Genomic DNA, 25,186 nt, shown 5'->3' with positions numbered 1-25,186 from the left:
AAGAGAGAGGAAGGTAGTGCTGAATAAGGCACAGTACGTGACCCCTGCTGACATCCTCTGTGCAGCAGTAGCATCCAAACAGCAGCCAGCATGGGACTCATGTTAACTAGGTTTGCTACAACACTCAAAACTTGTTTCAGAATTTGTAAGCACAGGGGTTGAAAGGGGTGCGCTCTGCAGTTTGAACAGCCTTTTTTTTTTAAGTTAGCAATTTCATACAATGGAGATACCCTTTACTTTTAAAAACATTACCTTTTTTATTTTTCTTTTTTTTTTTTTTTCCCCAAGGATTTGTTTGTAATACCTTGAGTTTTTTGTTACCTTAATTATTGTTTGCATCCCTTCTCTTCTATGGCACCAGTGGTTAAACCTTATCTTTGGCATATGCAATGGCAGCCACTGGCCTTAGAGGAACCAGCTGCACGCAGGCAGGGAGAAAATCAGTGATGCCAAGTGAAAAATTATGGCAGACTTTTCCTACCTCTTGGTTTCTCCACTGTCCCAAAGTGGAGCTGGGGATGGTTGTGTTCCCCTGTTCCCTTGCGGACCAGACCCCAAGCCCATGTTCACAGTGGTGGCTCTGTGGGCTGAGAGGGTTGCAAGGATTTGCAGCACCTCCTGCCCCTGCTGACTTGTGCTGTCCAGGAACCTGGACAGAGCGAGCCCCAGCAAGGGAAGCCCCATCTTGGGAACCTCTTGGCACCCAGGTACCATGAGCCAGCTAAGGTCTTAGCCCCATGCTCCCAGAGCCAGGCCCTGGGCTCTAGAGTGCATGCAGCTGTTAACACTACCGGGGCAATGGACTGCCTTATCTGCTAGGAAACAAAATGCTTTTTTTCAAACTGCAATGGCAGAAACCCCTCAGGACTGTACAAATTCTAGTTTGTATTTCAAACAGTTAATTTTCAGCTTTATCTGTGTCACCCCAGCTGTTGTACTTCACAGCCTTCAGGAAGTATTTCATGTGACACCTGGATTAATCCTTGCAGTGTTGGCAGAGAGTAGTCCACTTGCCTTCCTCAACAATGCATTCCTTAGAGAAATCCAGTGAAATTTTATGAAACAAAGGAGGCTTGTTTCACACTGGCAAGGCTCAGATCGAGTGTTTACACACACAGTGCGCAGCTTTCAAATACACTCTGCCCAAGCTGCCCAGGAGCTCAAAAAGAAACTGAAGCAACAGGTTTTGGCCACCCTCCTGTAACTGCGGCTTCACAGCTGGCTTTCTGAGTCTGCAAGCAGGGATGGCAGGATCCAGCGTTTTGGAAAGAAAGCCTAGCTTTGCTACATTAATATTAAATCATGCTCCCTGCCACCTCTTTGAGTGGGAGAGCAGAGCCTTCACACCAGCGTAACTAAATTTCAATATCTCATGCAAAAAAGCTCTGCTCAAATCCAGGCTTAGCAATGGAAGATGGTGGTAAGTAGTGTCAAATGCTTCAGAAACACCTCAACATCCTCAACTGAACCTGTGAATAAAACTTTTACAATCAGATACCTTCAGCAAATGAGGAGCCCGCAAGTCAGGCGCCTTTTGTGCTAGCAACTGCTCAGGCACAGAAGACCATTCAGCCTTTGTACTGGCTGCCTAATTTTATTCAGTGCCTAAATTAAAAAACAATAAGCAGAAGGGATCAGGGAGATAAGGCAAGGAGCAAAAAGATCTTGATGTGCACTGGGAAGTTATCTGCAAGGTAGGAGAGGGGTGAGAGGAGAGGAAAAAGAAGGAAGAAAGGAAAAAGTCATATGGAAAAAACATAAGAGACTTCATCCCCATCTCCAGCAGATGGGTTTCTGCTGGACTTTTATCCCCATCCTAGTAGATGGATTTCAGCCTCCAAGGCTATTAGGCAACACTCCTCTGACTGCAACTGTTCAAACCCCACATTTTGGCTATTCTATTTAGACATTCTCACACCAACAGAAAACTTCCTTAGACTCAACAGTTTTTCAGGACTATATCTGAGGACAAAATACAGCCCTCAGTCTTCTTACAGAAAGAGGAGGAAAGAGAGAAGCCATCTCTCTGAAACTATATTTTCTGACAACAGATCACCCCCCCAAAAAAGACAACAGTGATTCAAACTCTTTAGAACCACATCAGTCCAATTAATTTCTACATTACAGTCTGTGTCTAATTCACTTATTTCAGAAAGGAAAGGAAAGAGGGAAAAATCTGCTTGGATTTGTACCAGGTGATCCAGGGCAAAAGAGGTAATCCAAGTGTTATTCTAGGAAATTAAAAAAAATCTCACTACCAGTGACCCCACTGGGTCACTGATGAGTTTCTGCAGCTAGGCATGATTTCTTTAGAATATGCATTTTGTGTCATAGTTCTTGAGCCTGAGATAGAAGATCTCCTAAAATACACAATCTGCTATGAGAATTTTCATACCCCCATAGTTTTTCCCAGCTAGATACAAACTGCCAAAACAAATAAAAATTAAATTTTAAAAAAATGAAAACAAAAGCAAGCTACCAAAATAAAGAAAAAAAATAGATAAAATCTCTTCTCCTTGTAACATAAGGCATTTAACAGAAATTGTGTGAGAAATTGTGCTTAGTTTCAGGGATGCTGGACAGCAAAGGACTGAAATACTTTTTATCTTGAACTTGTCACAAACAAAGGGCAGTGGTGGGTCAGTCTCAAGAAATGCCTCTGCTGTTTCCTCTGAGTTTATTAAGTGTGGAGGACAATTCAGCATCCCAGCTGCAGTGGCTGGCTGGCTGATTTCCCATTCAAGGTAGATTGTAGTGCAATCCTGTTAGAAAAGCTTGCCTGTGGTTGGTGAATCTGATGGAGGTATTAAAAAAAAAATTATCAGTCAAGTGAAAGTGATCTCCCGAGTATATTAATTTAGTTATTTAATTGGAATTTGGTGTAAGTGTTCAGTCTCAGGCGTTAAATGACAGCTAAGTCAGAACTGTGAGCAGGCCATGCTTAGCTACTTCATTCAGGTTGATGCCAATGAATATCTGTGGGCTTCATGGCAAGGCATGGGGAGAAAGCAATAAAAAGAAGAAAAATTGTGTTTCTTACCTACAACCTGCAACCCTAAATTAGCTATTTTTTAGTCCCAATCTACAGAACATGGGGATTTGTTATTAAAAACTGGAAAATTAATCTACTTGTGAGCTATGGGATCCACAAACAAAACAATGTTTATTTATGCCCAATCATAAATATTTTTATAGTATGTTCCTGGGAAGGAGGACTACAGTGTTCATGCTTCATGCTCCAAACTTAGAAAAGTAAACAGGACACCAAAGCACAGGAAATTCAACATACAAACAAGCAAACAAGAACTTTGTTTCTGAGCTTTGCTTTAACACCAGTGCTGACCAAATAGGTTGCATGATAACACTGGGAACAGCATAATGGCAGGAACCCACAGAGTCTGTACAATATTTTTACCAAAAAATGTGTATGTATTTGAAGCCAAATTGCTATAGATGCATTTTCTTTCCATAAAAAAAAAAACCTTCTACTGTGCCTGTGCTGGTTTTGGCTGAGAAGGGGTTAATTCTTCTCACCATGGGGGCGGCTACCTTTCCAGCTTCCCGCGCTCTGCCGCATGCCGAGGGGGGAGGAGGGGCTGGGAGGGGCGGGGCCATGGTGGGGGCAGCTGACCCCGACTGGCCAATGGCAGGTTCATTCCATACCACGTGACACCATGACCAGTATATTGAGGGGGGGCAGCTTGCAGCTCGGGAGCGCGTGGCGTCTGGTTGGCGGGTGGCTGCGGCGCGTGCGGTTCGTTTCGGCGGGTCGTTCCCCCTCTTCCCTCCCTTCCCCCCTCCCCCGGGGCTTTGCGCCTCTCGTTCTCCTTTACATTGCATTTCTGTTGTTGTTTCTTTTAATTTTGATTATTAAACTGTTCTTATCCCGACCCACGAGCGTTACCCTTCTGATTCTCTCCCCCATCTACCGGTGGGGGAGTGACCGAGCGACTGTGTGGGGCTGAGCTGCTGGCTAAACCACGACAGTGCCGCTTCAGGCAAGTTGTTCAGGGATGTGCAGTTTCATCGGAGTTATGAACACTTGCAACAATGTGGCCTGGATATACATGGTGTAATTCAGTCATTACCCTCTCCCAACATATCTCACACAACATAGGTTGACACTTGCAAGTGATTTTAGCATGATGTTGCAAACAACATGCTTAGTTGGTGCTGAGATTGCTCGTTGAGTGCATACTACTGAGTGAACAAGTACATACTACATGGTTGAGTAGTGACAGACACACTATGAAGAAATTAAATAATTGAACACCAAAGTCAGACAGTTATTTAAAACAAAAACCTGCCAAGTGATGGTTGGTGTGTCTTCCCTGAGGGTGGAGGAGGTGACGACAACAACAAGTCTAACTGCAGCCTCCAGAAAGCTCATTTAAAAGGAGCAAAGGTGGTAGCCTCCACGCGCTCCGGTTCTTGACACCCTTGTGTTTGCAGGCACCAGCCTGCCCTATGTGGTTGGCGTAACGCTGATCCCACACAAAATGAATAAACAAGAAAACCAAACAAAAGGCCAAACAAACAATTTTAGTTTACATTTTGGCTTTAATTCCCTGTATTTTCAACTAGGACATGAAAGGCCAAAATCCGAGGCCTTGCTTTTCATGTTTTAATGCACCATTGGTAAATGTTTATGTGGGATTTGACTGTTTGGATTGCCAGTGTTATTTCAGCCTGATTTATGAATGCGCACAACATGTTTTGAAAGGTTGGGTAAGTAAATCCTGAGAAGTGAGACTCCTCATAAACACAAAGCATACAACAATGGGGGAAAAAAGAAATTAAATCATTTTATTGTGATCAACAACCAAAAGTATTAAAAATCGAACAAAACTCTTCCTTCTCTAAAGGAGATACTGAATGTCTTTCAAAATATAAATGACATTTCATTGAGACCTGAAATGTCTCCTGACTGAGTTTTGATGTCTTGAATGAGACTTACCGTTTTGCCTGGTTTAGGATGTACATCAATTGATTGGCAAGCCTTTAGATCAGATTGTGTGGTTCAGCCTTAAATATTGCAAACAAAACACCTTTAACAGCCCAGTGTCTTTTGAATTTGGATTTATTTAATCTAGAGAAACAAAAACTTAATGGAAAAAAAATCAGTCTTCAAAGAGGTAAAATGCACCTAAAGAGAAAGGGGAGAAAATTACTCCCCATGGTCAGGAGGGACATGGCAAGAACTAACGGGCTTGAACAGCAACTGTGAAAATTGAGTGTAGGCATTATGAAAAGCCTTTTCAACAGTGATGCTAATTTCAGTAGTGTGCCTCATTAAGCGTGAGAAGAGATTGCCTAGGCAAGTTAGGGAAACATCTGTTGTGAAGACGCTGGGCTGAGGTGGTGATGCTGAGGGTGCAGAGGAAGCTGCAGCTAATGTGCTTTGGGATGCCCTGGGTGAGCAGCAGTGCCCATGGACAAGGAGAAGGTGGCATGGGGGTGGCTGGCTTGAGGGATGGAGGCAGCAGCAGGGACATAGTGGCTGCATGGGAAACAGGCTGTTCATGGGGACAAGTGTCTCACTGTGGAATGAGGAGACCAGGGCTATAGTAGGGATCTCAGGAGCAGGAGGTATATGTCATGAGGAGATAACAGAAATGACAGGAGAGAAAACAGGAGTGGTAGTTACACTAAAATAGTTGGGGAATGTTTTCTAGACCTCTTGTCAACAAGATAGTAGTGGTTTTGTTATGCATTTTTTTGATCTGTATCTTAGTCTTTGAAACCAAGGTGATGGGACAGTTAAAAAATGCTAACACTATTGCTACTGGATAGTTAAAATGCTAACATTATTGCTAAGCTACTACCTATGTATCCTATCCACTTTAACAATAGGCTGAGGAGTGTTTTAACGTAACTAAAGTAACAGGTTTGTGGTGTGTTTTAGAAACCTTGGTGAAGGGTGTTCTACCTTACATACTTTACATTCCACTTGGGTGCTATGGAGGAAGAAACAAATTACATTAGCAGTGCGCATGCACGTAAGAAGAGGTCAATCAAAGGACGCTTGATACGACCACCAGAGACCACCAGCGACCACCTGAGATGCCCCTCAGTTTTTAAGGATGCATGTGTAATGACTATGTAAGTATGATAATTAGTTCAGAGAAATTTGATGCATATATATGTAACCATACAAAATAAGTTTTGGTTGATGTAATCTGGCAGTATGCACGTTAAGTGGAGGGATCCCCTGTGCATCCGGCGCTGTGAATAAAGAATGCCTGCCTTTTAACAGTACGTTGGTGTTACGAGGTTTATTCCCGATTTTGGTGACACTCTCACGGCATGATGATTTCTGTGCTTTGTTTCTCCTTATCTTTGCAAATATGTCTCTCGTCAATGAGGAACCAAGGAGTCTTTCGAGGCCTTCCCTGTGAGGTTTAGACGTTTGTTTTACTTTTGCTGCTAAATTTTTGTGGGTTTTTTGTTTGTTTGTTTGGTTTTACCCACCCTTTACAGTTTAACTACATTATAATTCCTTGCTGTAGCTACACACACAGAGGTGTGCCCAACACAGAGATACCTCGCACGTCTTCACAGCAGCATGTAGAAGTGTTTCAAAATACAACTGATGGGCAGAAAGTAAAATATTGGAGGGAAAACTTTATCTCTAATAATATGGAGAAACACACTGGTTGAAGAAGACAATTATTCCTCACTGGCGTGTAGGGGAAGTTCCTGTCACCTTTCCTGAGGTCCTCACCTCTGGTGATGCTGTGGGAGCAGCAGCGGGTGCAAGGCCTGCTTGGGTGGGAGAGGATGCTCTGGGACTCAATCAGCCACCTGCTTTGGAGGGAACACAGGAATGGGGCAAATGAGGACAGGCAGGTCCTTAGGAGCCCACTGAACAATGAGGGTCATTTTGCTTCTGTGTGTGACACCTAGGAGAAAGTAATGGAAGCCAAAAGAAAAGGCATTTCTAAATCAAGAGTCAGCAATCTGGCTTCCTAGGGCCAGATATTTTCTGTAAATTTGCATGTGCAGGAAAAAATAAGAATTAGCTCATTCTTTTTGAAGCCTGAATTAAGATATTTAGAAATACCCTATGTAGTATTTCAGAAGCAGGGGCTTAGTCCATTGCTTGGTGAGTTTTTAATCGAACAGACCACACTCTTGAACACAGTAAAACATTCATTTATATTTTAATCACAGAGACATTAATTTGAAAGACAAAATAGAATTACTGCTTTGTAAACACTCCTTCCTTTGAAGGAAGGAGTGTTCCTTAACTTAAGTTCCTTCCTTAAACTACACTTCTCACATAACAGGTTACTCTAGCTGGGAAATCTCTGCATTTTATAAAGAAGCACTGTTTCTATGAGAAATTTAACATTAAAAACAATACTCAAAGTAATTAGAATATGGTATAGTCACAGTTCCAAATGCCATGGTAAGATCAATTTTTACATTTCCTTTCTGGACATGACCTGTTACTTCTTCCCAGATTAAATCTTGCTCCCTTTTAATAAACCTTGAAATATTTATTGGTGCCTGATTCATATTGTCTCTCCAGGTCACAAATTTTTGAGGCATTAGATAAATGGTCTTAGAAGGATGTGAGAAGAGAATTGAAGAGGAGAAAAATTATATAATGATTGTACCAAACAATTTGTGACATGAACGTTGAAATTATTTCTTAATCATTTAAGAGGTGTTCAGATTACAAAGTTATTCTAAAACATTTTAGCAGGTTAGGATTCATTGTAGGTAGAGATATCACAGCTTCTTACAAATGGCACATATGTGATAGTTGTCAGTGAAGCATTTTGGCACCTCATACTACATGATGTTTACCCTGTAGGCATTTAGTGGATGATGCTGACCTTTGATTGCAGATTATCCCATGTGAAAGCAGTTTCTTCAGTGCAAGTCTCACAAGAAAACTGGCAAGAACAAAACTGACAACTGCCAGTATAGTGGCAGCAGCAACAACTGGTACGAGGGGACCATCAGTGGGAACCACCTGGGGAACAAGGCGCAGAGGAGTCCAGCCCTGCAAGTGAGAGAGGAAGTTTGGTCTTAATATATCAAAGATCAGGGCACAAAGACCTTAAAAGGGATGGTTCCCAGATCAGAGTAGAAATAAGCAAAATTCTTATAGATTAATTGCTTTAAACTATTTGAACAGGCTTTATATTAGCAGGGATGACAGCTAAGCAAACTTAATAAACAGAGACAACTGAGGGAATTAAATGTTTCTCAAGAAAGCTGGGAGTTTTCTCCCAGCTGGCCACCACATTACACAATCAGGCTGGAGCTAATTAGTTCAATGGAGTTATAGCACTAAAATGGGTTACACGTTACCTCTCCTTTGGGACAGCCAAAGCAGTTACACTTTTTATACAGGCAGGTGAAAACCAGGGGTTTGCAAGGTGTTGAAAGAAGAAATTTGTAGACATTTGGGCTAACCAGACAATCCCTTCCTTTTTATGGTGAAGTTAGCAAAAGCAGATTTCAGTGGCTAATGTCAGAAATGCAGAGCTATGGCTTTTCTTGAAGTCCAAAATAGTCTTAGAGTAAATACAAGAGAAGTTTATTTGACTTTACCAGAATTTCTACTCTGCCTACCGTCTTCTCGAAGCTGAAGAGGTCCAATAGACACTTTCACTTTTTCTTCAGTAGAACTTGTATCTCTCTTGGACCTATTAATACAGCCCTGGTAGCAGTGGGAGGAATAGTCACCGAATCTGCATACCACCAGCTCACACTGCAGGTAGACTAATGTATGGCGGCTAATGAACTCAAAGGCATTAAATTTGAACCGAGCAAAGTGGCTATAGGGGGAGTAGTACGTGGTATAGGAAGAATCTCTAGCACATCTAGAAAGAAATGAAACAGAGAATTAGTCTTCGTCGATACACACATGTACATTCATGCAAAAATACAAAATTATATCATAGCCAGGTTAATGGTATAAAAATGCAACTTTCATAACATAGTATAGACTTTTAAAATATAAACTTAAGTAAGTCCTATGAAGCAGCTAGGGCATTGGCAACTCTTTTTTTCTTCCAAGAGAAGGAGAAAATAAGCGGTGAAGAGGGGCAAACAGATTCTTACTAATGTCTGTGTTATATGAGGCATAAAAAAAATGAGTCTAATGCTTGACCTGATTTTGCTAATATACTTAATGCCTAGGATGATAGATTCCTGCTGCTAGTTTTCACTATCCCATCTCATCTACCTCACTCACGCTACTTTGAATTTTGCATATAGGACAAGGATGAATTAGACCTTACTAACATTTCATTTCACTTAAATGTTATTTCTTATTTCCAGGCTCATACTGTAAAAATTAAAAATCAAAGACTGCTTTTAACAAAGACTTCTTGATAATAAAATCTAAACCACTCAGATTGGCTCTGTTCTTTCAAATAAATGCAGAAAGGGTATTAAAACTATGCTTCTAATGACTTGAGAAAGCTCTTACCCATTCCTGATTATATCATAGGCCAGAGTGTTAAAATCATGAGGATCAGGTGATGCCACACATGTGTCCACAAACACGATCAGATTTGGGTCAGAGCTGTGAAGATAAGCTTGAAGGTACACATTTTGGTTCAGGTCGATGTAGTATGGAGAGTCGTGCACTTGCCTCAGGAATGACGAGGAATCATAAAAAGTGATGTTCACATCATATCTTCCAAACTGATTTTCATTAATGTCTATAGTATCCTCAGCAACATACATTATTTGCACCCATGTGTTCTGTAGCATTTTGCAACTGATATGTAAGTGAATATTCCTTTTCCTCTTGATTATGTGCCCAGAAGATGTAACTTTGATCATGTTGGAATAGTTGATTGTATCAGCATTCTCCTGTTTAACATGTAATTTAAAATGAGGAATTGCATTTTTTGTCACCTTCCCTGTCCTAAGCTTTGATAGAGTAATATGCAATTTAAAATGTAGATTCATCTTAAATTCTTTAAACCAAGAAGCTTGATGTTGGTCTTTTCTGCTCACACATTGTAAATAAACTTGCTGAAGTATGTAATTAAACAGAAATCAGAGGAGAAAAATTATTTGTTAAATCCAAGGCAGATCCAGCTCATTGAACAGCTGTACGAAACACTGATCATGTAGTCCAGAGAAGGGCATGATCAGAGGACTGGGAAGCTGCCAAATGAGGACAGGCTGGGAGAACTGGGTTTGTTCAGCCTTGAGAAAAGGAGGCTCAGAGGGGATCTCATCACCGTGTACCAGTACTTAAGGGGTAGCTACAAAGGAGATGGAGACTCCCTTTTTACATGGAGTCCCATGGAGAGGACAAGGGGGAATGGACACAAGTTGCTCTTGGGGAGATTCCGATTGGAGATGAGAGCAAAATTTTTCACAGTGAAGACAGTCACCATTGGAATAACCTGCCCAGGGAAGTGGTTGACTCGGCCACGTTGGACACCTTTAAGAGTCGTCTGGACAGGGTGCTGGGCCATCTTGTTTAGACTCTGCTTTTCCCAGAAAGGTTGGACTAGACGATCCCTGAGGTGCCTTCCAACCTGTTATTATGTGATTCTATGATACACTGTCATCCCAAATGTGCATGGCACTTACAGTACTACATCTCCTTTAATTCACAGAATTTTCATATTACTTCCTCCCCTGCTTTCCTTTCTAGAAGTTCCTTTCTATTAAGCATGAGGATTCCCTAAGACGTGGAAAGCTGAAGCACTAAACACCTCCAAGTCTCCTTGGTTCACTTCTTAGCACTGTGGACCACAATGGCCCTTTCACGACTCTTTTCAAAGCGGATCCTGCAATTTAGTGCTCACAATGGTGAGCATACCTCTCGTATCGTCCCACAGCCGTTGTAGGGTATGTTGAATATAACCTCGTGTGATGTGACTGTTGGTTTACAGTGGCTGTCATTCAGGGTGACCATCTGCGCTGAGTAGCCTTGAAACTGGAGATAGTCTTTGCTAATCACTGCATGCATGTAGTCTGGCAAGCACAGGAGGCCTGGTAGAAGAAGAAGAAGAAAAAATACATTAGTGACTTCAGGAATTTGTTAATGATTAAAGGTTGTAGCTGAACCAAATGTTGTTGTTTTCTTAATTTAGAAAGCAGGCAGTTCACACACCAGCCCATCATATTTCACCCACATCATTTCATTCCCTGACATCTTTAAATATAATCAAATATTTATTTTGCAAACAAAAGCAATAAACAGGCTTGTCCATTAAGAAACACCAACCAGGAACTTACTAGTGTTGTGATCTGCTGGAACGGAGGAGTAGTGAGCCTGAAACCCTCTGAAGGTGTATCTAGAATCGCTGTGGAAGCAAACCGTCATCATGTTTGAAGAGGATGTGTACGTGGGAAAGGAACCAGAACAAAGTCTCCCAAGAAGCTGGGAAGAGTGTGGCGGCCCGTCATAGACTTCAATGTAGTCATACTGGCAATTGCCGCTTTGCAACCTGGCGAACAAATGTCAGCAGCTTGTCAAAAATGTTTCAGAAACTCTGGTTTAACTGCCTAACACATGATAAAATCTTTCAGCACTTAAAGTTTTGATGGCAGAAGTTTTACTGGTATTGTATGTAGCTGTAGCAGCAAATTGTGAGCAGAAAATGCTACAGTAAACCAGATTCTGTTCTGGTCTTCCAACTGCTGGATGTTATAGAAAGTATCTTTAAAATTGGGAAGGGTGCCTGTTTCATATAAGTTTTCAAACTTCTCAAGTAAGTTTTGACTTTGTTATTGGCTCAGGGAATCAAAGTTTTACTTACGCAATATCTCTAAATGTGAGCATAACACGGAAATTATTCTCTACTTGTATTTCCCACACACAGTCAGCATTGTTTGGATAACTTCCAGGGTAGAATGGACTCTGCAGCATCCCAGAGGAATCTGAGATTGAGCCACCACAAAAATAGGGTGCTGCAGAAAGAAATGGAAGAGAATTTACTTACAGTAACCTCTACAAAATCATACTTGAGCTGTACGTGTCTCATCTGCAGCTGCTGCTGAGCTGCTGAGTCAGGTCTCCCACTGACTGCAGGTGATATTCTCTACAACCCAAATAAAAATAAATATTTGTCTCTGGTTTTGGTTTACTTTCATGTCAGATTTGGGATTCCCTGTCACATCCATGGTGTCAGAACCTGGTGTCAGTGCCTTCCTGAACAGAAAGCATCCCCTTGGTTACTCTGCTGCTTCTTTATTCCCCTAAGGACTTTGCAAGATAAAGAAGCTGCAAGTCTTCTAGGAAACTCTGTAATTTTATGGTGTCAGACTGAAATAAGAACTCCAGGCTCTTGGGCCAAGTCTTAAATATATCTCATTTCTCCTATAAGTTTAGCTGCAAAAAGCTTTCATATGCCTGCCAGCTTGAATGACAGATAATTCTTATGTTAAACACACAGATAATCCTAAAAGTTTTGTTATAAGAAGGTGAGCACAACCTCTGAACTTAATCCCTACAAGAGGTGACACATAAAGGCAGAAACCCCCCATTTTATATTCTTGCACAGGGACATCCCCCAGTGCAGCACACTCCTCCCTGCCTCAGGAATTTCGGATTCTAGGGCTATTGCAACATTGGGAGTATCAACTCTACCCAGACACAGCACCTTCCTCTGATCAGCCTGGTCAGGCTCCCAGGCACCTTCACTTTCATACTATTTTTTACTGTGAATGGTCAAGCTCTGAATCCAAAAACTGCTTTCAAGGCAAAAATTGCAGGCTGAAGACCATAACAATTCTAGTAAGCAGAAGAGCCAAAACTTACACATTCCAATACTTGAACACGATCAGGGCAATACTGATGTATGTGGTTAAAAGTTAGAGATTCAGACAACACTTCCTAAGCTTTGACCCAGCTGAAGAGCCCAGATAGGAAATGGTTTGCCCACAGCCAAAGAGCATAACTGCAATATAAGAATCACTGAAATGCAAGGGGACATCACAGACTGTCTAAGAATTATTATTCAAGTTTAAAGTGATATTGCCATAGAAACAAAAGCCAAAATTAAAAAAGCCCAACAGGGAGACAGACCACAAATAAAAAAGGTGAGAAGCACCACAGAAGAGCATTACCTGGTGGAGGTGTTGAGGTGTCCTGAGGAGCTGTGGGTGTGGAGGAAGAAGAGCCAAAATTAAGATTTGTTGCTCAGGAGAGATGTGCTGGGGCGCACACATAGCCCCAGCATATTGGGGCATAGGATGAACTGACAGGCATTGTGTAAAGGAAAGATGGGGACAGCAGACGTGGGCACAAAGGTCATGAGCTAGATGGGAGAACTGGTGGCCCCTGCTGCCCACGCACCTGCACAGATGACACTGGCATCCTCCATATGCCAGCAGTTGTGCACACCCCAGCCATTGTGCTCACACATCTGGAGGAAGGGCTCGTGCCCACTGCACAGCAAGTTGTCCAGGAAGATGGGCCCGGAGCCGGGGCCGAAGTGCGCGTTGCCCGGGGCACTGATGGCCTGGCCGCAGCCCAGCTGCCGGCACACCACCTGGGCATCTCTCACGTCCCACCAGTCATCACACACCGTCCCCCAGCTGCTGCTGTGGTACACCTCCACGCGGCCCTCACAGCCGTTCCTCCCGCCGGAGAGCCGCAGGCCCGCGCCTGGGGTGAGGCACATGGGTTAGGGTCCCTCCAGCCCGGCACCCTGCAGTCCCCAGGTGGGCCCCTACAGCAGGGAGCCTGCATGGCTGCTGCAAGGCCAAGGACGGGTCTGGTGGGTGCAAATTACCTCTTGAATACGACCAGCCTGTGGTGGACGCTGCAGCTACGGATGCAAGTAAGAATTTGGTGTCAATGAAAAAGGCTCTGAACACAGTCAGCACATGTCATGCACCCCAGATTAGCCCATCTTCCAGGAGCTCCCGTCCTATGGCACTTCACGTCATGCGGCGGTCTTTCTTTCAGCTGAAATGACCACTGTGACTCGTCTGTTTTGCTCAGCCCATCTGCTCTCCTGGTCAGGAACCACATGCCTATGGAGGTCTAACTTGCATTACAAAACATTTGATGCAGCAGCTCTCTCTTTTCTAGCCACATCCCCAATCCCAGAGCATCTCTAGGAAGCAGCTATGTCACCACATGTGCACAAACTGGAGGGGCGGATGCAGAATGATCCCCCATCACAGTCCCACCAGTCACCGTGAGAGGAAACCCCTGCCTGAACAGTTTCCTTCAGCAGCAATGGCTGCACAGGTCCTGGCCCCAAGCCACAGCCCCACAGTTCACCAGCTCCTCTCCATTCTCTGGTTGCACCCTCACTGTGGTCTTGGGTGCCAGGAATGGCCTAACTGGAGTGGCCTAACTGGGTTGAGGGACTCCCTCCAGTGCAGTGAGGTCTGTGAAGGCAGATCAGGGGCACGAAGGAGATCAGTGGGTGACAGTGGACAGGGTTACCTGGAGTGCTCTCCTGTAGCGTGGTAGACGGTGGTGCTGTGGTGGTCGTCTCTGCTCGGGAGGTTGTCTCTCCTGTGGGGCTTGTTAGTGCTGTGGTGGTCGTCTCTAATGGGGAGGTTGTTCCCGCTGTGGGGATTGTTATTGCTGTGGTGTTTGTCATGGAAACCACGTGGCACCATGTCAGGTTCCCGCCAGCCCAGCACCCACAGTCTCCACCTCCCGGGCTGTTTTGGGGATTTGGCTGCGGTGACTGTGAGCTGGGGTGGTGCAGACCCAAAGGGAGTAGGGGAGGCCCGTGGCTCAGCAAAGACCCTGGGTGGGTGGAGGGCAGATGCACCATGTGCAGGGACCTGCTGGGGCGTCCGTGAAAGCTGCCTGTGGGCAGAGGCGCTCAGGGCACTGGGCCATTTTCAGAGAAACCTGTTGCACACCTGGAGCGTGGCCCGTCCCCTGAGGGCGACCACTCATGCACCGTGGATATGTTTGGGTCCATGGCACCTGACAGTGTGCCTGCAAGGGTGCTGGCCACCTTGGCTTGACATTGCAAAGCCACTACCGTGCCCTGGCATCAGAGCAGCAGCCTGCGTCCTGGGCTGCCCTGGCTGGCGGATGGGACAGAGGCAAGGGATTACTCCCATCCACTTGGCACTTGCTGCCCCAGAGCCAGGAGCCACGGGGTACGTGGCAGGGCAGGGCTCGGGCCTGTCACCACTGCAGCCACCCTTTGGCAGCAGCTCAGCTCCTCCCCAGCAGCAGCCCCCAAACCTCATGGCCCCTTGCCATGGGCAGAGACGAGCAGCAGCCCTGCGCTGGGTGGGCACAGGCCAGCACATCCTCCCTCCGCGCTTCTCGTGCTGGGCTGGGGCTCACTGCAAGGCTGGGAATAAGCTGGCTGGGCACCACTTACCTGTTGTGTAAGGCCATTCAGCAGGGGGGGTTGGTTGTGCACCTGCAAGGAAGAAGATGGAATGAATGAAAGGGCAGCAAATGCAGCAGGCTTGTGGCAATGGATGGACATGGACATGGACATGGACATGGAATTGCAAGGCTGGAGCACTAATGGCAAGAGGGACTCTGTCCTGCTTTTCCCCTTGCAGACACCACCCTGACATGTACTCAGTGCTGCCCCATCCTCCCCATGCCGTGATCCTGCAATTCTGCTCTTTGCCAACGCACTGAGCACCTAGAGCTGCAAGTGTAGGGGGGCTGCTGTGCCCTCTCTGTGCAAAAATGGGCCTCTTGGAAGGCTCATGTTTCCAGCCCAAGGCAGCAAGAGCCCCCAACCTCGCCACTCTGCCCTGGCCCTACTGAGGGAGGTAAGCAAGGCTGCTCACAAGGGAGGGCACCGAATCCTGCCTGGTGGGATCTGCGGGAGAGCTGGTGGCCATGAGAGGAAACCCCTGCCTGAACAGTTTCCTTCAGCAGCAATGGCTGCACAGGTCCTGGCCCCAAGCCACAGCCCCACAGTTCACCAGCTCCTCTCCATTCTCTGGTTGCACCCTCACTGTGGTCTTGGGTGCCAGGAATGGCCTAACTGGAGTGGCCTAACTGGGATGAGGGACTCCCTCCAGTGCAGTGAGGTCTGTGAAGGCAGATCAGGGGCACGAAGGAGATCAGTGGGTGACAGTGGACAGGGTTACCTGGAGTGCTCTCCTGTAGCGTGGTAGACGGTGGTGCTGTGGTGGTCGTCTCTGCTCGGGAGGTTGTCTCTCCTGTGGGGCTTGTTAGTGCTGTGGTGGTCGTCTCTAATGGGGAGGTTGTTCCCGCTGCGGGGATTGTTATTGCTGTGGTGTTTGTCATGGAAACCACGTGGCACCATGTCAGGTTCCCGCCAGCCCAGCACCCACAGTCTCCACCTCCCGGGCTGTTTTGGGGATTTGGCTGCGGTGACTGTGAGCTGGGGTGGTGCAGACCCAAAGGGAGTAGGGGAGGCCCGTGGCTCAGCAAAGACCCTGGGTGGGTGGAGGGCAGATGCACCATGTGCAGGGACCTGCTGGGGCGTCCGTGAAAGCTGCCTGTGGGCAGAGGCGCTCAGGGCACTGGGCCATTTTCAGAGAAACCTGTTGCACACCTGGAGCGTGGCCCGTCCCCTGAGGGCGACCACTCATGCACCGTGGATATGTTTGGGTCCATGGCACCTGACAGTGTGCCTGCAAGGGTGCTGGCCACCTTGGCTTGACATTGCAAAGCCACTACCGTGCCCTGGCATCAGAGCAGCAGCCTGCGTCCTGGGCTGCCCTGGCTGGCGGATGGGACAGAGGCAAGGGATTACTCCCATCCACTTGGCACTTGCTGCCCCAGAGCCAGGAGCCACGGGGTACGTGGCAGGGCAGGGCTCGGGCCTGTCACCACTGCAGCCACCCTTTGGCAGCAGCTCAGCTCCTCCCCAGCAGCAGCCCCCAAACCTCATGGCCCCTTGCCATGGGCAGAGACGAGCAGCAGCCCTGCGCCGGGTGGGCACAGGCCAGCACATCCTCCCTCCGCGCTTCTCGTGCTGGGCTGGGGCTCACTGCAAGGCTGGGAATAAGCTGGCTGGGCACCACTTACCTGTTGTGTAAGGCCATTCAGCAGGGGGGGTTGGTTGTGCACCTGCAAGGAAGAAGATGGAATGAATGAAAGGGCAGCAAATGCAGCAGGCTTGTGGCAATGGATGGACATGGACATGGACATGGACATGGAATTGCAAGGCTGGAGTACTAATGGCAAGAGGGACTCTGTCCTGCTTTTCCCCTTGCAGACACCACCCTGACATGTACTCAGTGCTGCCCCATCCTCCCCATGCCGTGATCCTGCAATTCTGCTCTTTGCCAACGCACTGAGCACCTAGAGCTGCAAGTGTAGGGGGGCTGCTGTGCCCTCTCTGTGCAAAAATGGGCCTCTTGGAAGGCTCATGTTTCCAGCCCAAGGCAGCAAGAGCCCCCAACCTCGCCACTCTGCCCTGGCCCTACTGAGGGAGGTAAGCAAGGCTGCTCACAAGGGAGGGCACCGAATCCTGCCTGGTGGGATCTGTGGGAGAGCTGGTGGCCATGAGAGGAAACCCCTGCCTGAACAGTTTCCTTCAGCAGCAATGGCTGCACAGGTCCTGGCCCCAAGCCACAGCCCCACAGTTCACCAGCTCCTCTCCATTCTCTGGTTGCACCCTCACTGTGGTCTTGGGTGCCAGGAATGGCCTAACTGGAGTGGCCTAACTGGGATGAGGGACTCCCTCCAGTGCAGTGAGGTCTGTGAAGGCAGATCAGGGGCACGAAGGAGATCAGTGGGTGACAGTGGACAGGGTTACCTGGAGTGCTCTCCTGTAGCGTGGTAGACGGTGGTGCTGTGGTGGTCGTCTCTGCTCGGGAGGTTGTCTCTCCTGTGGGGCTTGTTAGTGCTGTGGTGGTCGTCTCTAATGGGGAGGTTGTTCCCGCTGCGGGGATTGTTATTGCTGTGGTGTTTGTCATGGAAACCACGTGGCACCATGTCAGGTTCCCGCCAGCCCAGCACCCACAGTCTCCACCTCCCGGGCTGTTTTGGGGATTTGGCTGCGGTGACTGTGAGCTGGGGTGGTGCAGACCCAAAGGGAGTAGGGGAGGCCCGTGGCTCAGCAAAGACCCTGGGTGGGTGGAGGGCAGATGCACCATGTGCAGGGACCTGCTGGGGCGTCCGTGAAAGCTGCCTGTGGGCAGAGGCGCTCAGGGCACTGGGCCATTTTCAGAGAAACCTGTTGCACACCTGGAGCGTGGCCCGTCCCCTGAGGGCGACCACTCATGCACCGTGGATATGTTTGGGTCCATGGCACCTGACAGTGTGCCTGCAAGGGTGCTGGCCACCTTGGCTTGACATTGCAAAGCCACTACCGTGCCCTGGCATCAGAGCAGCAGCCTGTGTCCTGGGCTGCCCTGGCTGGCGGATGGGACAGAGGCAAGGGATTACTCCCATCCACTTGGCACTTGCTGCCCCAGAGCCAGGAGCCACGGGGTACGTGGCAGGGCAGGGCTCGGGCCTGTCACCACTGCAGCCACCCTTTGGCAGCAGCTCAGCTCCTCCCCAGCAGCAGCCCCCAAACCTCATGGCCCCTTGCCATGGGCAGAGACGAGCAGCAGCCCTGCGCCGGGTGGGCACAGGCCAGCACATCCTCCCTCCGCGCTTCTCGTGCTGGGCTGGGGCTCACTGCAAGGCTGGGAATAAGCTGGCTGGGCACCACTTACCTGTTGTGTAAGGCCATTCAGCAGGGGGGGTTGGTTGTGCACCTGCAAGGAAGAAGATGGAATGAATGAAAGGGCAGCAAATGCAGCAGGCTTGTGGCAATGGATGGACATGGACATGGACATGGACATGGAATTGCAAGGCTGGAGCACTAATGGCAAGAGGGACTCTGTCCTGCTTTTCCCCTTGCAGACACCACCCTGACATGTACTCAGTGCTGCCCCATCCTCCCCATGCCGTGATCCTGCAATTCTGCTCTTTGCCAACGCACTGAGCACCTAGAGCTGCAAGTGTAGGGGGGCTGCTGTGCCCTCTCTGTGCAAAAATGGGCCTCTTGGAAGGCTCATGTTTCCAGCCCAAGGCAGCAAGAGCCCCCAACCTCGCCACTCTGCCCTGGCCCTACTGAGGGAGGTAAGCAAGGCTGCTCACAAGGGAGGGCACCGAATCCTGCCTGGTGGGATCTGCGGGAGAGCTGGTGGCCATGAGAGGAAACCCCTGCCTGAACAGTTTCCTTCAGCAGCAATGGCTGCACAGGTCCTGGCCCCAAGCCACAGCCCCACAGTTCACCAGCTCCTCTCCATTCTCTGGTTGCACCCTCACTGTGGTCTTGGGTGCCAGGAATGGCCTAACTGGAGTGGCCTAACTGGGATGAGGGACTCCCTCCAGTGCAGTGAGGTCTGTGAAGGCAGATCAGGGGCACGAAGGAGATCAGTGGGTGACAGTGGACAGGGTTACCTGGAGTGCTCTCCTGTAGCGTGGTAGACGGTGGTGCTGTGGTGGTCGTCTCTGCTCGGGAGGTTGTCTCTCCTGTGGGGCTTGTTAGTGCTGTGGTGGTCGTCTCTAATGGGGAGGTTGTTCCCGCTGCGGGGATTGTTATTGCTGTGGTGTTTGTCATGGAAACCACGTGGCACCATGTCAGGTTCCCGCCAGCCCAGCACCCACAGTCTCCACCTCCCGGGCTGTTTTGGGGATTTGGCTGCGGTGACTGTGAGCTGGGGTGGTGCAGACCCAAAGGGAGTAGGGGAGGCCCGTGGCTCAGCAAAGACCCTGGGTGGGTGGAGGGCAGATGCACCATGTGCAGGGACCTGCTGGGGCGTCCGTGAAAGCTGCCTGTGGGCAGAGGCGCTCAGGGCACTGGGCCATTTTCAGAGAAACCTGTTGCACACCTGGAGCGTGGCCCGTCCCCTGAGGGCGACCACTCATGCACCGTGGATATGTTTGGGTCCATGGCACCTGACAGTGTGCCTGCAAGGGTGCTGGCCACCTTGGCTTGACATTGCAAAGCCACTACCGTGCCCTGGCATCAGAGCAGCAGCCTGCGTCCTGGGCTGCCCTGGCTGGCGGATGGGACAGAGGCAAGGGATTACTCCCATCCACTTGGCACTTGCTGCCCCAGAGCCAGGAGCCACGGGGTACGTGGCAGGGCAGGGCTCGGGCCTGTCACCACTGCAGCCACCCTTTGGCAGCAGCTCAGCTCCTCCCCAGCAGCAGCCCCCAAACCTCATGGCCCCTTGCCATGGGCAGAGACGAGCAGCAGCCCTGCGCCGGGTGGGCACAGGCCAGCACATCCTCCCTCCGCGCTTCTCGTGCTGGGCTGGGGCTCACTGCAAGGCTGGGAATAAGCTGGCTGGGCACCACTTACCTGTTGTGTAAGGCCATTCAGCAGGGGGGGTTGGTTGTGCACCTGCAAGGAAGAAGATGGAATGAATGAAAGGGCAGCAAATGCAGCAGGCTTGTGGCAATGGATGGACATGGACATGGACATGGACATGGAATTGCAAGGCTGGAGCACTAATGGCAAGAGGGACTCTGTCCTGCTTTTCCCCTTGCAGACACCACCCTGACATGTACTCAGTGCTGCCCCATCCTCCCCATGCCGTGATCCTGCAATTCTGCTCTTTGCCAACACACTGAGCACCTAGAGCTGCAAGTGTAGGGGGGCTGCTGTGCCCTCTCTGTGCAAAAATGGGCCTCTTGGAAGGCTCATGTTTCCAGCCCAAGGCAGCAAGAGCCCCCAACCTCGCCACTCTGCCCTGGCCCTACTGAGGGAGGTAAGCAAGGCTGCTCACAAGGGAGGGCACCGAATCCTGCCTGGTGGGATCTGCGGGAGAGCTGGTGGCCATGAGAGGAAACCCCTGCCTGAACAGTTTCCTTCAGCAGCAATGGCTGCACAGGTCCTGGCCCCAAGCCACAGCCCCACAGTTCACCAGCTCCTCTCCATTCTCTGGTTGCACCCTCACTGTGGTCTTGGGTGCCAGGAATGGCCTAACTGGAGTGGCCTAACTGGGATGAGGGACTCCCTCCAGTGCAGTGAGGTCTGTGAAGGCAGATCAGGGGCACGAAGGAGATCAGTGGGTGACAGTGGACAGGGTTACCTGGAGTGCTCTCCTGTAGCGTGGTAGACGGTGGTGCTGTGGTGGTCGTCTCTGCTCGGGAGGTTGTCTCTCCTGTGGGGCTTGTTAGTGCTGTGGTGGTCGTCTCTAATGGGGAGGTTGTTCCCGCTGCGGGGATTGTTATTGCTGTGGTGTTTGTCATGGAAACCACGTGGCACCATGTCAGGTTCCCGCCAGCCCAGCACCCACAGTCTCCACCTCCCGGGCTGTTTTGGGGATTTGGCTGCGGTGACTGTGAGCTGGGGTGGTGCAGACCCAAAGGGAGTAGGGGAGGCCCGTGGCTCAGCAAAGACCCTGGGTGGGTGGAGGGCAGATGCACCATGTGCAGGGACCTGCTGGGGCGTCCGTGAAAGCTGCCTGTGGGCAGAGGCGCTCAGGGCACTGGGCCATTTTCAGAGAAACCTGTTGCACACCTGGAGCGTGGCCCGTCCCCTGAGGGCGACCACTCATGCACCGTGGATATGTTTGGGTCCATGGCACCTGACAGTGTGCCTGCAAGGGTGCTGGCCACCTTGGCTTGACATTGCAAAGCCACTACCGTGCCCTGGCATCAGAGCAGCAGCCTGCGTCCTGGGCTGCCCTGGCTGGCGGATGGGACAGAGGCAAGGGATTACTCCCATCCACTTGGCACTTGCTGCCCCAGAGCCAGGAGCCACGGGGTACGTGGCAGGGCAGGGCTCGGGCCTGTCACCACTGCAGCCACCCTTTGGCAGCAGCTCAGCTCCTCCCCAGCAGCAGCCCCCAAACCTCATGGCCCCTTGCCATGGGCAGAGACGAGCAGCAGCCCTGCGCCGGGTGGGCACAGGCCAGCACATCCTCCCTCCGCGCTTCTCGTGCTGGGCTGGGGCTCACTGCAAGGCTGGGAATAAGCTGGCTGGGCACCACTTACCTGTTGTGTAAGGCCATTCCGCAGGGGGGGTTGGTTGTGCACCTGCAAGGAAGAAGATGGAATGAATGAAAGGGCAGCAAATGCAGCAGGCTTGTGGCAATGGATGGACATGGACATGGACATGGAATTGCAAGGCTGGAGCACTAATGGCAAGAGGGACTCTGTCCTGCTTTTCCCCTTGCAGACACCACCCTGACATGTACTCAGTGCTGCCCCATCCTCCCCATGCCGTGATCCTGCAATTCTGCTCTTTGCCAACGCACTGAGCACCTAGAGCTGCAAGTGTAGGGGGGCTGCTGTGCCCTCTCTGTGCAAAAATGGGCCTCTTGGAAGGCTCATGTTTCCAGCCCAAGGCAGCAAGAGCCCCCAACCTCGCCACTCTGCCCTGGCCCTACTGAGGGAGGTAAGCAAGGCTGCTCACAAGGGAGGGCACCGAATCCTGCCTGGTGGGATCTGCGGGAGAGCTGGTGGCCATGAGAGGAAACCCCTGCCTGAACAGTTTCCTTCAGCAGCAATGGCTGCACAGGTCCTGGCCCCAAGCCACAGCCCCACAGTTCACCAGCTCCTCTCCATTCTCTGGTTGCACCCTCACTGTGGTCTTGGGTGCCAGGAATGGCCTAACTGGAGTGGCCTAACTGGGATGAGGGACTCCCTCCAGTGCAGTGAGGTCTGTGAAGGCAGATCAGGGGCACGAAGGAGATCAGTGGGTGACAGTGGACAGGGTTACCTGGAGTGCTCTCCTGTAGCGTGGTAGACGGTGGTGCTGTGGTGGTCGTCTCTGCTCGGGAGGTTGTCTCTCCTGTGGGGCTTGTTAGTGCTGTGGTGGTCGTCTCTAATGGGGAGGTTGTTCCCACTGCGGGGATTGTTATTGCTGTGGTGTTTGTCATGGAAACCACGTGGCACCATGTCAGGTTCCCGCCAGCCCAGCACCCACAGTCTCCACCTCCCGGGCTGTTTTGGGGATTTGGCTGCGGTGACTGTGAGCTGGGGTGGTGCAGACCCAAAGGGAGTAGGGGAGGCCCGTGGCTCAGCAAAGACCCTGGGTGGGTGGAGGGCAGATGCACCATGTGCAGGGACCTGCTGGGGCGTCCGTGAAAGCTGCCTGTGGGCAGAGGCGCTCAGGGCACTGGGCCATTTTCAGAGAAACCTGTTGCACACCTGGAGCGTGGCCCGTCCCCTGAGGGCGACCACTCATGCACCGTGGATATGTTTGGGTCCATGGCACCTGACAGTGTGCCTGCAAGGGTGCTGGCCACCTTGGCTTGACATTGCAAAGCCACTACCGTGCCCTGGCATCAGAGCAGCAGCCTGCGTCCTGGGCTGCCCTGGCTGGCGGATGGGACAGAGGCAAGGGATTACTCCCATCCACTTGGCACTTGCTGCCCCAGAGCCAGGAGCCACGGGGTACGTGGCAGGGCAGGGCTCGGGCCTGTCACCACTGCAGCCACCCTTTGGCAGCAGCTCAGCTCCTCCCCAGCAGCAGCCCCCAAACCTCATGGCCCCTTGCCATGGGCAGAGACGAGCAGCAGCCCTGCGCTGGGTGGGCACAGGCCAGCACATCCTCCCTCCGCGCTTCTCGTGCTGGGCTGGGGCTCACTGCAAGGCTGGGAATAAGCTGGCTGGGCACCACTTACCTGTTGTGTAAGGCCATTCCGCAGGGGGGGTTGGTTGTGCACCTGCAAGGAAGAAGATGGAATGAATGAAAGGGCAGCAAATGCAGCAGGCTTGTGGCAATGGATGGACATGGACATGGACATGGACATGGAATTGCAAGGCTGGAGTACTAATGGCAAGAGGGACTCTGTCCTGCTTTTCCCCTTGCAGACACCACCCTGACATGTACTCAGTGCTGCCCCATCCTCCCCATGCCGTGATCCTGCAATTCTGCTCTTTGCCAACGCACTGAGCACCTAGAGCTGCAAGTGTAGGGGGGCTGCTGTGCCCTCTCTGTGCAAAAATGGGCCTCTTGGAAGGCTCATGTTTCCAGCCCAAGGCAGCAAGAGCCCCCAACCTCGCCACTCTGCCCTGGCCCTACTGAGGGAGGTAAGCAAGGCTGCTCACAAGGGAGGGCACCGAATCCTGCCTGGTGGGATCTGCGGGAGAGCTGGTGGCCATGAGAGGAAACCCCTGCCTGAACAGTTTCCTTCAGCAGCAATGGCTGCACAGGTCCTGGCCCCAAGCCACAGCCCCACAGTTCACCAGCTCCTCTCCATTCTCTGGTTGCACCCTCACTGTGGTCTTGGGTGCCAGGAATGGCCTAACTGGAGTGGCCTAACTGGGATGAGGGACTCCCTCCAGTGCAGTGAGGTCTGTGAAGGCAGATCAGGGGCACGAAGGAGATCAGTGGGTGACAGTGGACAGGGTTACCTGGAGTGCTCTCCTGTAGCGTGGTAGACGGTGGTGCTGTGGTGGTCGTCTCTGCTCGGGAGGTTGTCTCTCCTGTGGGGCTTGTTAGTGCTGTGGTGGTCGTCTCTAATGGGGAGGTTGTTCCCGCTGCGGGGATTGTTATTGCTGTGGTGTTTGTCATGGAAACCACGTGGCACCATGTCAGGTTCCCGCCAGCCCAGCACCCACAGTCTCCACCTCCCGGGCTGTTTTGGGGATTTGGCTGCGGTGACTGTGAGCTGGGGTGGTGCAGACCCAAAGGGAGTAGGGGAGGCCCGTGGCTCAGCAAAGACCCTGGGTGGGTGGAGGGCAGATGCACCATGTGCAGGGACCTGCTGGGGCGTCCGTGAAAGCTGCCTGTGGGCAGAGGCGCTCAGGGCACTGGGCCATTTTCAGAGAAACCTGTTGCACACCTGGAGCGTGGCCCGTCCCCTGAGGGCGACCACTCATGCACCGTGGATATGTTTGGGTCCATGGCACCTGACAGTGTGCCTGCAAGGGTGCTGGCCACCTTGGCTTGACATTGCAAAGCCACTACCGTGCCCTGGCATCAGAGCAGCAGCCTGCGTCCTGGGCTGCCCTGGCTGGCGGATGGGACAGAGGCAAGGGATTACTCCCATCCACTTGGCACTTGCTGCCCCAGAGCCAGGAGCCACGGGGTACGTGGCAGGGCAGGGCTCGGGCCTGTCACCACTGCAGCCACCCTTTGGCAGCAGCTCAGCTCCTCCCCAGCAGCAGCCCCCAAACCTCATGGCCCCTTGCCATGGGCAGAGACGAGCAGCAGCCCTGCGCCGGGTGGGCACAGGCCAGCACATCCTCCCTCCGCGCTTCTCGTGCTGGGCTGGGGCTCACTGCAAGGCTGGGAATAAGCTGGCTGGGCACCACTTACCTGTTGTGTAAGGCCATTCAGCAGGGGGGGTTGGTTGTGCACCTGCAAGGAAG

The 25,186-nt window shown here is 50.7% G+C and overlaps 1 protein-coding gene across 1 annotated transcript in view; it reads right to left on the bottom strand.

Moving 5' to 3' along the window:
- LOC104047607 (deleted in malignant brain tumors 1 protein) overlaps window positions 1-25,186 on the bottom strand; it is a 55,928-nt gene that overhangs the window by 27,466 nt on the left and 3,276 nt on the right. The window contains exons 5-11 of the mRNA XM_064464483.1: window positions 13,289-13,600; window positions 13,060-13,089; window positions 11,751-11,901; window positions 11,227-11,438; window positions 10,808-10,980; window positions 9,452-9,840; window positions 8,590-8,840 (exon numbers count right to left, since the gene is read on the bottom strand). Coding sequence (XP_064320553.1) covers window positions 8,590-8,840; window positions 9,452-9,840; window positions 10,808-10,980; window positions 11,227-11,438; window positions 11,751-11,901; window positions 13,060-13,089; window positions 13,289-13,600 — 1,518 coding nt within the window. The remainder of the gene's footprint in view (window positions 1-8,589; window positions 8,841-9,451; window positions 9,841-10,807; window positions 10,981-11,226; window positions 11,439-11,750; window positions 11,902-13,059; window positions 13,090-13,288; window positions 13,601-25,186) is intronic.

This window comes from Phalacrocorax carbo, chromosome 12, assembly GCF_963921805.1.
Source record: "Phalacrocorax carbo chromosome 12, bPhaCar2.1, whole genome shotgun sequence".
Lineage (NCBI taxonomy): Eukaryota > Metazoa > Chordata > Aves > Suliformes > Phalacrocoracidae > Phalacrocorax > Phalacrocorax carbo.
This window is presented reverse-complemented; position numbering and strand designations above follow the sequence as displayed.